Source organism: Procambarus clarkii, chromosome 34, assembly GCF_040958095.1.
Source record: "Procambarus clarkii isolate CNS0578487 chromosome 34, FALCON_Pclarkii_2.0, whole genome shotgun sequence".
In the NCBI taxonomy this organism is placed as follows: domain Eukaryota; kingdom Metazoa; phylum Arthropoda; class Malacostraca; order Decapoda; family Cambaridae; genus Procambarus; species Procambarus clarkii.
Genome location: NC_091183.1, coordinates 39,820,755 through 39,835,058, shown reverse-complemented (window position 1 = coordinate 39,835,058; position 14,304 = coordinate 39,820,755). Strand labels below are relative to the sequence as shown.

Here is a 14,304-nt window from a genome sequence, read left to right as displayed (position 1 = left end):
TCGCTTTTAAATGCATGTTTGGTGAAATACGAAAATTGTTCACGACGTTTGTGAAATCAAAATTGAAATGTGCAACGTTGTATGTTGCCCACATCTCAAGAAGCACATCAATACATTGGAAAAAAGTGCAGGAAATATAGAGGACAGGAAAGTAGCCACCGACCTCGATCATCAATGAGTCGTAAATTATTTTTATCAATTAAAGAAAATTTAAATTAATGTGGTAAATTAGAATATCGGAAGCACATTGCTGCTACCTTAATAAAATAAGGAAATGAATAAAATAACAGATTTTAAGAGTGTAGATTAAAAACTAGCTTAAATATTTCTAAAACGATACAAGTTCAATGAAACAAGCTACAAAATTATTTTAAGAATATATTAAAAAACAACTATTATTAAAACATTTCTATTTGTGTATTAGTGTTATTAATAGAATGTTGTGGCACTAGTTATTTATTTTCCAGGCGACGGGACGCGTCGTGTCGGACGTGGGAGACGGCGAGGCTGTGTTTACTGTAGACTAATGTGGCCGAGCCCAGCTTTGACGCTCATTATTTTAATTGTGACGCATCTTTAGCGTCAACTGAATGCAAAGTAAGATACTTGAAGTCACCCAGGATGGGTGTAGGGTGCATAAGGAATGGAGAAAATCAAAGCACTCTGGTTTTTATATGAAGTAAATATTGCGGAACTGTACAGAGTGTAATTACAGAATCAGACGGAAGTGTTACGGCTGACATTCGGCAATTTTATCAGTGCTTTACTCATATTTATTTATTTATTTATTTATTTATATACAAGACGGTACATTGCGGGTTAACAGAGAACATAGAGTTTAAATTGAAATTACATTCTTGTAAAACACTAGCACGCATAGCATTTCCGGGCAAAACGTACGCGAATTAGAAGTAGGCCCATCATAATGTGAAGTGAAAGCCTAAAAATAAGTTGTGTAAAGTGACTGATGGACTCCTTATACAGTATTAAGAACCTTATATTGTCGTGAACAGTATTGTAGTAAATTGAACAAGACACAAGTGCAGCAGAGGATGACATAATCTTCACAGCTTCCTAGAATGTAAGTAAAGCAATTTTGCAATGTTGTTATAACAATCTTAACTGTTTTTCCAACAATATCAATATTTTATTCTCTGTGACTGTTCTGTCATTAACAAAAAAATGAACTGACAAGGTTTCATCTTGAGACTCGTAGCTCACGATTCAGCCCGTTCTTCCGAGTGTTTCCAACGTTACTTAAATAGGGTACTAAATTGCCCAAACCTAACCTACCCGAGGATTCGCGAACAAAAATTGGGACATCACGTCAATTTCGCGAGCGGCTACCATTTTTTATTTTGGCCTTAGGAAATTGTCAAAATGGGATGTACTATCGAGAAGAACGGGTTGCTCGGTAGATCGCCACGAGCACACTTTTAGCTAGGGAAGTTTGCAGGCATGTAATTTGTATACTGTATAAGATAAGAGCCCAATAAGCTTAGGAACCTGTACACCAGCTGAATGACTGTTGAGAGGCGGGACCAGAGAGCCGAAGCTCAACCCCCGCAAGCACAATTAGATCGAGTACAATTGCGGAGGACCTGCTGATGTAGACTTGACTAAATTCAAACTATCAGCAGAACTTTTCAGCGTCACTATATAATCGAATGCGAAATTCTCGAAAAAGTACTTCATTCAAATAGATGTAGTACCAAAAATCTTAGCCAAGTGTCCAAAGTTTGCTTATTGTAGGTAATAGGTGTGGGGGCTCGCCAGCCATACTGACGGTGGGGAAGACTCATGGCCCTTCCCGTCATGCATACACAGATGTAATCATTTACTCAGTAGTCTGTTTACTTCACAGTTCATTACTGTTCATTGACTACAATTGCCTAGTTTATTACAATTATTTTCCTCATTCTGTGTTTCGCCCGACCTCAGAAATAAAGCTCGCACAAGACGCAGCCTTTTTGAGGAGCGCGGAACCAGTTTCTCCTTTCTTCACTGGAGAAGGAGGAATTAAGACTTTTCCCCTCTCCAAGACTTGATTACTTAATAGGCCTGGAATGGGCCGATTGATTGTTGCCGCCTGAGGCGGCTAGTTTATTGTGCACCCCATCGGTTCCTCTCAATCCTGCTTTTTCCTTGGGCCATTCTTTGGTGCACGAATTATGCGCAAGACACCATCCCCGTGCTCACACACCTTTCACACTCGGCAGTGTGTGAGCACCTTCCCGTGCTCACACACTGCTCACTCGGCAGTGTGAAGGTACTCAAAAGTAGTCTGTAGTACTTTACTGGGCGGGGAAGAAGGGGGGGGGGGGTCATAAAGAGGGAAAGGAAAGGAAAGGGGTGGAACGGGGGATAGGGGGGGGGAGACAGACCATCCCGGGCATCGCCGGGTACCCTCATATTTATTATATTCTGTGTATATATATATAATATATTATTAATGTAATGCAATATGAGCCTTCCTATTCCCGACAACATGAATATCAACAGAATCACATCAGCCACACAATCGGAGATCCCAGGTTTGATTCCCAGACAGAACAGAAATGGTTGGGAATATTTCCATTTACCTAAGGCAATTGTTACGAGGTAGCATCCTGGGGTAGGTCCAAAGTTCGACCTTAGGATGGAGGGGGGGGGGGACGTCGATGCAAGCCTAAAGTGTGTGTGTGGAAGCCTAAAGGCTTCCTGTCGCAGACAACAGGAATTAAAGCTGGCAAACATCTGATTAGCTTTCACAAGTCTGGATAACAATAACTTTACACTACCTATATGAGACCAGTATTCTGTATACCAGTATACTGCAAATGAAGTATGCAGCTCATGTCGACAGTCTCCTTCTAAAAAAAAAATAAAGTTCAGTTATGTGCCATCAAATGTCCTTTCCATAATCCCTGGGAAACACACAATAACCCACCTGGAACCGAAGGGAGCCTCAGTGTTGTTGTCAAACTTGGGGTTCAGAGTGAGCTTGCAGGATTCTGGAGTAGTGCAGGGTGGGTCAGGGAGAACTCTCTGTTTACAGTCCCAAGGCTGGAAGCGGGAGAGCTCGTTGAGTCTCTGTGGTGTCGTCACCCATTGAAGTGTCTCGGTCATGGTAGTGTAGTAGACGTCCTCGCTGTTTATCACGGGAAATTAAAAACATAAGTAAAATGTGTAGGGAATGACGATTGTAAATAATGATGTTTTTTGTATTATCCTTCGAGTTTTCCAGGTAATATATAAATTAATATTGATTTACATACACACAAATCGCATTATCGTGATATATCAATGAGAAAATCCACAGGAGCTGTGAAATGGGTTTGAACCTATGTTTGTGTATTGAAAGAGTGTCGTCAGATGTAGAATTACTGGACAACAGAGCCAGAGTGCATGAGAAGAATTGTGTGAAACCCTGGTTCGGCTTCAGTGGAAGCCTCGGGATCCTCGAGGGTGCAGTAGTACCCCAGGTTACAATTATTTTTCCCATGTCGTGGTGTAGTCGACTAGATCGTGCATCTGGGAACACCCAGTGCATAAGTTCGAACCCTCATTACGCCGCCCGTGGATTTTCTCATTGATTTACACTGTATACAGATATACAGTATATATATTTTATTCGAAATAAATGCTATAAATGTCTTTAGCCGATTGAGAAAAGACCAGACAGTTATACAGTAGAAAAATCTATCGAGAATAAGATAATATATTCCATGAACAAATTCACGGAACTACATATATTAAAAAGTATTAGCAAGCTATAGATGCAGTGGTCACAACTGCCATTAATAGATGTTCATAATACTGTACACTGGTAGGATTTTCACAGACTCATTAAATCCACTCACAACTACAACAATATACAATACTCACAACTGCATGGTGTAGTCGATGAAGGCATGGAGGGCATTTTCCAGGGCTGGGGTCTGGAACCAGTTGGTTGTCAGTGCCATCATGTATGGGGCTCTGTTGAGTAAATGGCAATAAATAGATGGTTTAGATAACATATTAATGTTATTTTGAAATTTTTACAATGAATCTTCAAAGCGTAAATTGCAAAATACAAGTATGTTAAGTTTTGCTTAAAAAAATTAAGTTCAGTACTGTATTATATACATGTATATTTAAGTTATATATATTTACCTGCATAATAACATTATATATATTTGTTATACATGTAGCGTAAATAATTTCCATTATTAAAGTGTGTCATACTGTATATATTTTGTTCGGCTGAGTAGTCGAGGTAAATGTTATATCCTTTTTAAGTCAATTAAAAATCCATAGATTATGCAATACATTATCCAGAATAAATTTGTACTAATAACTTCCATACTAATAATATACGCTACGGGTACCTATAATTTCGGTTATTTAGGTTATAATAAGTGTAATATGTACTGCACATTCGTATGATTAATTATGAATGTTCTAATAACTTCAGAATTTCTGGAGCAGTTTGCTTAGCCTAGTGTTTTACTCGCATCATGTGATAAATGAAGTGAACTCTACGAACATCCTGATAAAGTAGCATCTTCTGTCGCCATACAATGACTGAAATTCACCCATAAAAACTCCAAAGCAAATGAGCCTAAATTTATAATAATAATAATAATAATAATAATAATAATAATAATAATATATAAAAAGGTTACATTTTGTTAAAATAAGTTAATACCATAGTGTATACATCTTAAAGATCCAGTATGATAACACCAACTTATAACTTGAGTTTTATTATTTTATATTGTTCTTAATTTGTTTTTTTTTCTCAATTTAAATTAAAGGATGACACGAGTTCCACAATATAAAATAAATTCGTGCATTCCTAAATCTTAAATAAAAATAAAATGAACAATCTGATTTTATACATAGCTGTGTTGTCATGGTAATTTATGTTTTGGTTCTGATGGCAATTATGCCATTAAAGTATGTTGTTGATACATTTTTAAAAGTGTGCTTCGATTATAAGAAGTGAGTGAAACGCTCTTTGAGAAAAGCTTGAATGCAATTTGGTGCGAGTCACGTGCATACAGTTAATTTCATTCATAAACTGTAATTAATTTTGGCTCATTGTTTTCTGTCTATGTGCAGAGCCACAGAACATAGCATACCTGTTAGCCAAATAATAGCGCTCAAAGTCCAAAATGAGCCACTCAAGCACGTCGGGTTCATTGAGGTAGCTCAGAGCGCACTGGTCCAAGTAGGGGCAGAAACCTCCCTGGTATTCAAAGTCCTTGAAGTGAGAGTTCATGGGCAACTCCCAAAGACCTGTGGAGTGAATAAACATTGTTCGTTATTTAACATTTGCATTAATATTAAATTTGTCTGTTCATAAAAGGCCTTCTTTCATTCATATGTACGCACATTCATGCCAAATAAAGAGAATGGGACCATACCAAATTTTACATTAGATACTGTAATAAGAAAGGAACTAAAGGCCTTGTCTTATTGCGGAAATGTACAATTCATTGGAAACGATGATCTGCATTTTTTGGCAGATCACGTTGGCTGGAATGCAGTGAACGTAGTGCCAATATACAAAATGGAGACAGGAGGCACTAAAGTACAGGATAGTGTCTCATTACTTGCACACTATACCTAAGTGATGGAAAGAAAATAGTGGAACATCTGGAGAGAAGGATATTAATTATAACTAATTATTAACATAGATTTAGGAAAGTCTAATTATTCCTCACAAATATAATAGAATTAAATAGCAGTTACATAGTTAAGAAAAACATTAAACAGAAATTAGACTTTGTTGAAAATCTTGTCTATTTTAAACATTTTGTTTACATCATAAACAGCACTTAAGTATTTAGCAATCTCTGTTGATAAGAATATACACACACACATTCAAAAAAAAAAAAATAAGAACGAAGGTAATATTTTGGAATGACTGAACAAACTTTGAGATAACATGATGTACCTGGGAGTGACGGGGAGCACTATGTGACGTATTTGAGAACAACTTGGGTGAAGTATTTGGCTAAGGTCCGACTAAGCAAACGAGTGACAGGTAATTGAAATAGAAATGACTATGAAAAATACTACCAGGGACATATCCTATGACGTGGCCTATTCTGGGAATATGGTAATGTATAGAGGAACAGCCTGGAGATGTACTTGAGAACGTTCTGATGACTTAGCAGCGTAAGACATGGGGAAAATATCTATAGTGCGTACCTGGGAAAGATCTGGTTGGGCAGGTCCCTGAGCGGCACTCGTGGGGTATTTTATACTCAAGCGAGTAGGGCCATACTGGAACTGCTGTCGGTGGGTTGTTGATGGTGGAATCCCATGTGAAGTCGTACTGGCTCAACATCTGGCCAAGGGTGATACAAGTTAGTGAATCATGACAAAGGTATGTTGCTAGATGTCAATGTGTGGCCAAGAGAATGCGAATTTTATGTACAGAGTTCAGAGAGTTCACAGAGTCGATATGTGACCAAGAAATGGCATGGGGGAAGTCTGTTTGATCAGGAGTCGATACTTGACTAGAAGTTATCAGGGGCTGATATGCAACCAGGTGGATTTCTCGGATGATCGATATAACTCGGCTGACAGTACAATGGGAAAATTCCTGTGTTGATACTGAGGATGCAACGCTTTGGTGGAATTTTTCTTATTTTGTTAAAATGTGTTGTGATAGCGACATATAATGTCGTATAAGTATTTTTTGTGATGTACCGTGCTAATGGCGATACAGAGTAATTCTGCAAATTGCTCTTACAGAATTCACATATAACTATTTTAATATTTCATATTCACCTACACCAGTTCACCCAAAACATCACCCTTGTAGGTGATGTTTTGTACAGTATTTCATATTTACTCGCAACAGGTCACACCCTGCACACGCCTGAACATCAATCATAGTGCGTAAAATCGAACTGAATCTTCTGAACTAGGACACGCGTTAATTGCATTAGATATCGGGTTCTGGAAGCCTATCAAATTTACCGAGACCACAAGGCAAGCTGTCTGCACGATCACATATCCACTGCTGGCCTTAGAATGACTCATAAAACTCCCAGTCGCTTTGCATTTAGATTTGGTAATTTCAATATTTTCAGTTCAGCTAAAGCACTCGCCCAAACACAACTCGATAGTACCCCCACATGCACCAAGAACATACAGACCCAACACTCGGCCAACATCTACCCTTATAATATCCCCACATTTCCCCTAGAATAGTTCAGAACCAGTGCTTACCCAGACATCTCCCCTTACCTCATACTGGGCTTCTCTGCCGGGCTTGAGATGGGGGCCTCTAAGGCCCTTGATGTCATTGGGTCTTACCCCAGCAAAGTTCTGCAGGATCTCCTTCATGGTAACTGCCTCCCCAATCCATACCTCTTCTCCTTCGTCCTCTAGCCCCGTTCGTCGGCTGCAAGGTGGCAGATATCGAGTGAGACAATGATGGAAGAAGTCGAGTGTCAGGAGGGTAGTAGGAGTAGGTGGTGATGGTCATGTGATGGTAGGATAGGGAATTAAAAGTGGTAAAAGTTGCACTTTGTGGTGAGAAAAACATAGGTAGAGTACGAGAGAAAAAGACAGGAAATATAGAGGTTGTGATGACGGATGAAGAGGGTAATTTTATTTGCTTGGGTCATACTGAAAAACTAAAGAAACAATAACAAATTGCTTACTATTTGAAGGTATGGTAAATATAAATTATATCTGAACCTGCCGGGGAAGAGAGAATTAAGAGCGGACCTATCGGCTGATATGCCCCACAAGTGGGAGTTGGATCCCGACCAAAGGTTCTGAAATTTAATTCAAGAGCAAGTTGTCTATAATCTTATTGTCTGTAAATAGTTCTAAATCTGTTAAGCAAAACTATTAGAGAATATGTAATCGTCATTTTGAAAACTAGCAAAAACTTCGGGAGAAATAAAAGCAGTTATTGAAGTTTTAAGTGTTAACATGTTTAACACACTCGCAGATCTATAAATAAAACTCTTTCTTAGCTTCTCCCCCCCCCCACACTATGTGAAAGGAATTATGGTAAAATCACAGAACCTTAAACGTGGATTTAACTGCACGCTATACAGTCACAGCCCCGCTCCTGTGCCAGGTATGTCCACTACGGGCTCACCCATAGCTTGTGTTACTTGCAACTTTTTGTTCCGAGTAGCTAAATCTAAGACAACACAACACCCACCCTATATGTTGCTGAATACGTAAATCAGGAGATATATTAGTTACCTGACGGTGCCGACAGCAATTTCGTGACCTCTGCTGTAGAACTCCTCAACCAGCTGGTAGTTGGTGTACTCGTGGGAAACGAAGAAAGTGCTGCGGATTGGGCAGCCATTGGGGTTGGTGCGGTTCTCGAGGAAGAGCCTGGAGAACGTCTCAAAGTTGAGGTCGTTGATGCCTCCATCGAACGTCAACATGATCATCTGGGGCGTCTGAAGATGGGGGAGGAAAACACGGTTATATGGGACATAAACATAAGAAAAAAGGTAACTGCAGAAGGCCTATTGGCCCATACGAGGCAGCTCCTATTTATAACCATCCAATCCCACTCATATAAATATCCAACCGACGCTTGAAACAATCAAGGGACCCCCACCTCCACCACGTTACGCGGTAATTGGTTCCACAAATCAACAACCCTGGTACCGAACCAGTATTTACCCAGGTATTTCCCTAAATCTAAACTTATCCAATTTACACACATTGTTTCATGTTGTCTTGTGTTGATACTTTCAATCCCCTATCAGTATCCCCCCTGTTATATACATTCATCCACCCGCACACCCCCACCATGTAACCCCTAACTCTTCGCCCCTCCAGCGAATGCAATCCAAGCTTTGTCAATCTTTCTTCATATGACAGGTTTCCAACTTGAACTGACTCGTTCATGACTATGAGTAGTGATGTAGTGATGAAAAGGGACAGTGATGTGAGGAATAGGATCAGTGATGTAAACACTAGTGATAGTTATGTGGTAATGTTTTCTTTTAAAATAATTTATCATGCACCGTAACAAGGTCATTGGCGCCGTATAAACACAATATTTGTCCAACCTTGGGATAGGTTTTCAAATCTCTGCTCACTTCCCAACACCAAGAGTAAACACAGTGGGTATAAGGCTGTGTGGCTTAACATAGCTACAGTACCTTATAGACCTTAGCCCTAGTTGATGGAACTCTTGATCTCTCTTTTAAAAGAGAGACTTCATAGATCACATTCAATTGTCTAGAGTAGTTTTAACATGGGGTACAGAATCTCAGTGATGCGGGGATGACTATGGACAGTGAGGACTGGGTAGTGATGTAGGTAGTGTCTATGGAAAGTTCTTAACTTTGGTATATGTATCAAGGTTCACTATACGTATAACTGAATTCTGATGTGCACGTAAGATAATACACCACTGTAAGCACGTGCTACAAGCTTTGTATATACGCATATAAATGACCTGTGCAAACATGCAGACTTGGGGTGTAAAGCTAACCTAGAGACTCGGATATTTACAAAAGCCTTGGAACAGGCGAGAACATTACATACGTACCTCACTAGGCTTCAGTCCGCCTGGGATGTCTTTGCCCTCCAATGAGCAATGGCAGTAGGGCAGTCTGCACTCCAGAGGGTCACATGGGCCGGCTTCGAATGGGTCAACGACTTTCTCCACTACCTCAGCTGTATGGACAATTCACAATTGTTAAGACACGTTCAAGAAAGGTCAATTAAAACTATTTGGCAGACTACTTGACAACTGTTCGCAACTTATTGAGGTCTCCTCTGTGACCTTTAATTCTCGAACATAGGTCACAGTGGGTCAAACTTAGGCCAATAGAGATCAGGTACAATTTATAAGGAACATTCCTTACATTAAATCAAGTGTTTGGTCAACACTTAAATCAAAGAATTACATGTAGTGTTGAAATATTTTTAAAATTGTATAAGATATATACTTCAGTAGAACGGGAACATGAATGGTTGCAAGAATATACCAAGTCGAAGAGAAGCACAAGCTTATTAGAGCACACAAATATTGTAACGGATTCAAATTCATAGGGACAAGGATATACAAATTGCTTTCTACGAGAATGATACGTAGGTCAACTAAGAGAAAATCAAACGGGTCACATCTAACTATAAGCTAACAGATACATACCTACAGACTAGCAGAGGCAAACAGAGAAACAGATACTCACCTACAGGCTGGGGCCCACACTTGATGTTTTTATCAAATCTACTAACACATTCATGTTTACTTCCATCGTAGTAGGAACCCTCGGCACACCTCTGGCGGTATGGAAAGTTCCCCACGCACTGCAGGAGAGAAGAGGAAACATGGTGAAACATACAAGGCAGCTGAATTGTTTGCGAATCAGATAGATAGATTGCTTTTAACATTCATCTGGTGCCGCAGCAATGGCATTTGTTCAGAGAGATAGAGATCGGGAGGGTATGGTTTTTGATAGTTAACAGTAGACGAGCAACCCGCCCTCTCAATGTATATACAATACTAGTTTAAACACTTTTTTTATTAATAAGCATCGGGTTTAATAAGTTAGGTGGATGGGTCTAGGTTCGTATAGGCGTACGCTTATGGTTAGGCAAAAGCACTCTATAATGAAAGGCGTGAAAAGGAACTCGTTACTCCAGGTTGGAGTAAAGGGACTTGTTACTCCCTACCGTGTTTCAGGTTGTCACTGGAATACGGTAGGGCTGAAGGGGAGGTCTAAAAGAGTCATCGTGGGACAGGAACCAACTTTCACGATTTGACAAGAGCAAAATTGAAGTGGTTTTGTCTAATCCAATTAAGACCTCGTACCATGGGAACTTACCTAAAGTCAGATGTCGATTATTTAATCTACGGGAACGTCGGTATTATGTTGCTGTAAATTTAACTAAGCTATGAAAATTTTGACGCTGTGGTCAATAGCGTAAAAATTACGGGGGCATCAAGTGAGGACAGGCTTATTCTTTAATTAGGGGCCCCTCACAAAGGAAGAATAGTAGGCAGACAGTACCCGGTTTACGTAGTCAAGGTCGGTTAATAGACTATAACAGTATAATTAGTTTTGTGGAGTTTCAGCGAAGTCTACTATTAGTTGAATGTCAATGCGAATCAATCTTACTTGGTAGAATATTTTGCAGTTCTGGTCACTGGCGAACTGTCCCTCTGGCGCAGGGCACGTGAAGTCCTGACCAACGCCCACACCTGATGAAAAGTAACACATGTTATTTCACGATTTTTCACTTAGCTGTTTAGTAATAAAGCATACCTTATCGTAGCTTTGTTAAGTAAATGAAGTACTTGGGTTTTCAGTCATTTTATATTAGATGTAATCCTTTTATATATGCAGTCGGTGTTTAGCTCAGCATGTGAATTAGTTTCCAGGTGAGGAAAATTACGAGCTGTATGCCACCAGGGCTGGAAATAGCGGGAGGAGGAGGTAATGAAAGGGGTTGTTCCTCCCCCCTACACGGGTAAAGCTGTGCAAACCACTTTAATTACTTAAATTAACTCTATCTATATATCTATCTATCTATCTATCTATCTATCTATCTATCTATCTATCTATCTATCTGTCTGTCTATCTATCTATCTATCTATCTATCTATCTATCTATCTATCTATCTATCTATCTATCTATCTATCTATCTATCTATGTCGACCCCTTCACCTAAAACTGGACCCCTTTTCCACCCAGATTTATTTTTAAATTAAAGCGGTTTGAGTTTTGATGGCCAACACCCCAATACATGGAATATTTGTGACTGGCTGTTAGCTACATTAGGCAAGTGGTTAGTTACTTTTTGTTCAGTGTCTTGATGATTTTCCAAAGCCTTTTGATCACTTTTTCGTAGTACTACGAAAAACTACTTTACTTGTTTTCGTAGTACTCATATTTAAGCATATCTAGATATAGTATGAACGACAGCCAAGAAATAATCATGAAGGAACCTGACCTATGAAAGCTGCAGGTATGTACATATTAAAAAAAAAAAACAGCCAGGAGATAGGAGTTTCCAGCATGTGGCTCAGACCTTGATATCCACACTTCTAAACAGGTTTGTCGGTCAGGTCACAGAGATCCTATATTTATGATATCTAAGAGTCAGATTATAAATACGGGTAGTAATGGAGGCTGTGGCGGTTACATGGAGGTGGAGAGAGGTTGACAGCCTAGCCAAGAAATTGTGATCGATAGCCTAACCAAGAAATTATTGTGATCCACAACCTAATTAAGAAATTATTGTGATCCACAACCTAACCAAGAAATTATTGTGATCCACAATCTAACCCAAAAAAAATTTGTTGCTTCGTTTAGGGAGATTTTCAGCAAAATTTTGAACTGAAATTTTGGTATAACTTAACGAAGTGTTTTAAATTCACAGTATTAGGTTAAGTTAGGCTACTAGTGTAATATGCACGGCTGTCAAGAGACGTCGCATTGTTTTTTTTTTATGTTTTCGTTATTTCATTATCAAATTGCGTTATCGTGTATTCTTTATAGCATAAGGAAGTTGTTTATTGGCTATGGAGTAGTGTAGGTTGCCACATAGTTCAGTTCCCGTCCCGGAAAGACATGGTTATTTAGTGTTGGGCTTGAAGCCTATCAAGGTCTGCAGGGTTATTAATTTAATAACTAAGGCACGGCCCTGCTACATCCCGTGACCCAGAAGTCACCACCATCGCTGGCACCATGCCAGCCACTAAAAAATACCAGGAGAATGTTTCAATACAACACTGCTAGCTTGTTTTGGCTTGATCCAAACCCCAACCAACCATCAAACACTCGCAGGATCATGAAAAATAATTTGTCTTTGAAACGCTGTCGTTGGGTTGTGGGTTCGAATTAGGTTCCCTGCCCATCTGTAGCGCAGTGAGCTACGTCGTCGGCTTATAACCGGTGATCACTGGTTCAATCCCTGCAGCAAGACAAAACGTTTTTGGGGAAATTTAATTTCATCAGTAGTATATAGGTACCTGAGAGAGCAGTTGTGGGTTTGACCCAAATATCGCAGTAACAAGTGTTATCGCGAATAACCGAACTCAGTTACGGCTCACTATAGCTCGTGCTACATGGACATTTCGTTCTGAGTACCTAAATCTAAAACAACAGCAGCAATTGTGGGTTGCATTCCGGGGATGATGATTAGTAGTTGATCTAGTTGACAGAAAATAAGTAGTGTCATTACATAGACAATTGACGGTTGGAAAGGCACGGTCCTAGAGCTAAAAGCTCTAGTCATGCGAGTACAAATAGGTAAATGCAAATAAGTAAATACACATACAGGATATATATCGTGTTAACTAGGATATATATCGTGTAAACTGTAAACTAAAAATATACATATACAAATAAGCGTATGACGACAGTTTATTATTTTCATCGCAACAATTTTTGTGTTTTATGGGGTAGAGTGGTGGGCATGCAGGATTTGGCGGTCACGTGGTGGTAACTTTCCCCATTGTGTTAAGTCTGAGTCCTCGGCCTCGAGTCGTCAGTCACACCTTGAACTAAAGTTAATATGCGGGTGGGATTTGTCCCGCTGGCCTACTGCCTGTACGACTGACACTCACTCAGTTCCTGCTGGCCGAGTACGGCCCCACCAGTTCGTCTCCGTTAGACACCCTTACCGCACGCAATGTTGACGGCGTCTTCCTCTCCGTCAGACACGCAAGGTTGCCGGCATCTTCCTCTCCGTCAGACACCCTTGCCACGCAAGGTTGACGGCATCTTCCTCTCCAGTAGACACGCAAGGTTGAATGTGTCTTCCTCTCCGTCAGACACGCAAGGTTGACTGTCTGAGGGAGCTCTTCATGTCTTGAGCCTTCACCGTCCGAGGTGTGGGTGAGAATCTTGCACGACTCAGTATTTGTAATTCCCCCCCCCCCCCCCCCCACCCAAAAAAAAAAAACTTATTTCGCTCAAATTTTGTTTAGTGTTTTTTCTTAGTTTTTGTGTTTGTGTAGAAGGATTATTGATATTAAAGTTGTAGACGTATTTTTTCTTTATTAAATAATGTACAATATAAAGATCATATTTACGTATTGACAAATTAATTTTCGTTTCATGCTCTTCAGGAGAAATGTAGTTCTTAAAGCCTAGCGCTGCTAACAAATAGTTCAGAGCATAAGGCCCCGCTAATGACATGAATTCTTTCAGTACTGTTCTTAAGGAAAAACCTGGATTTGATGAGTGGTGGTACTAGTTTTTACCTTTGTCAAGGTATAGGTAGGAAGGAGTACGTGGCTCCTGAGACATGGCAAGGTTGACAGTCACAGCGTACAGCCCTGACCTTTGGTGGGCACGGGTATACGGAATCCTGGTAGAC

The 14,304-nt window shown here is 39.8% G+C and overlaps 1 protein-coding gene across 1 annotated transcript in view; it reads right to left on the bottom strand.

Moving 5' to 3' along the window:
- Cda4 (chitin deacetylase Cda4) overlaps nt 1–14,304 on the bottom strand; it is a 29,146-nt gene that overhangs the window by 1,008 nt on the left and 13,834 nt on the right. Inside the window, exons 2-10 of the mRNA XM_045748397.2 lie at nt 11,097–11,179; nt 10,167–10,284; nt 9,521–9,648; nt 8,209–8,414; nt 7,231–7,387; nt 6,184–6,322; nt 5,109–5,265; nt 3,868–3,960; nt 2,930–3,130 (exon numbers count right to left, since the gene is read on the bottom strand). Of these exons, the coding sequence (XP_045604353.1) occupies nt 2,930–3,130; nt 3,868–3,960; nt 5,109–5,265; nt 6,184–6,322; nt 7,231–7,387; nt 8,209–8,414; nt 9,521–9,648; nt 10,167–10,284; nt 11,097–11,179 (1,282 nt within the window). The remainder of the gene's footprint in view (nt 1–2,929; nt 3,131–3,867; nt 3,961–5,108; nt 5,266–6,183; nt 6,323–7,230; nt 7,388–8,208; nt 8,415–9,520; nt 9,649–10,166; nt 10,285–11,096; nt 11,180–14,304) is intronic.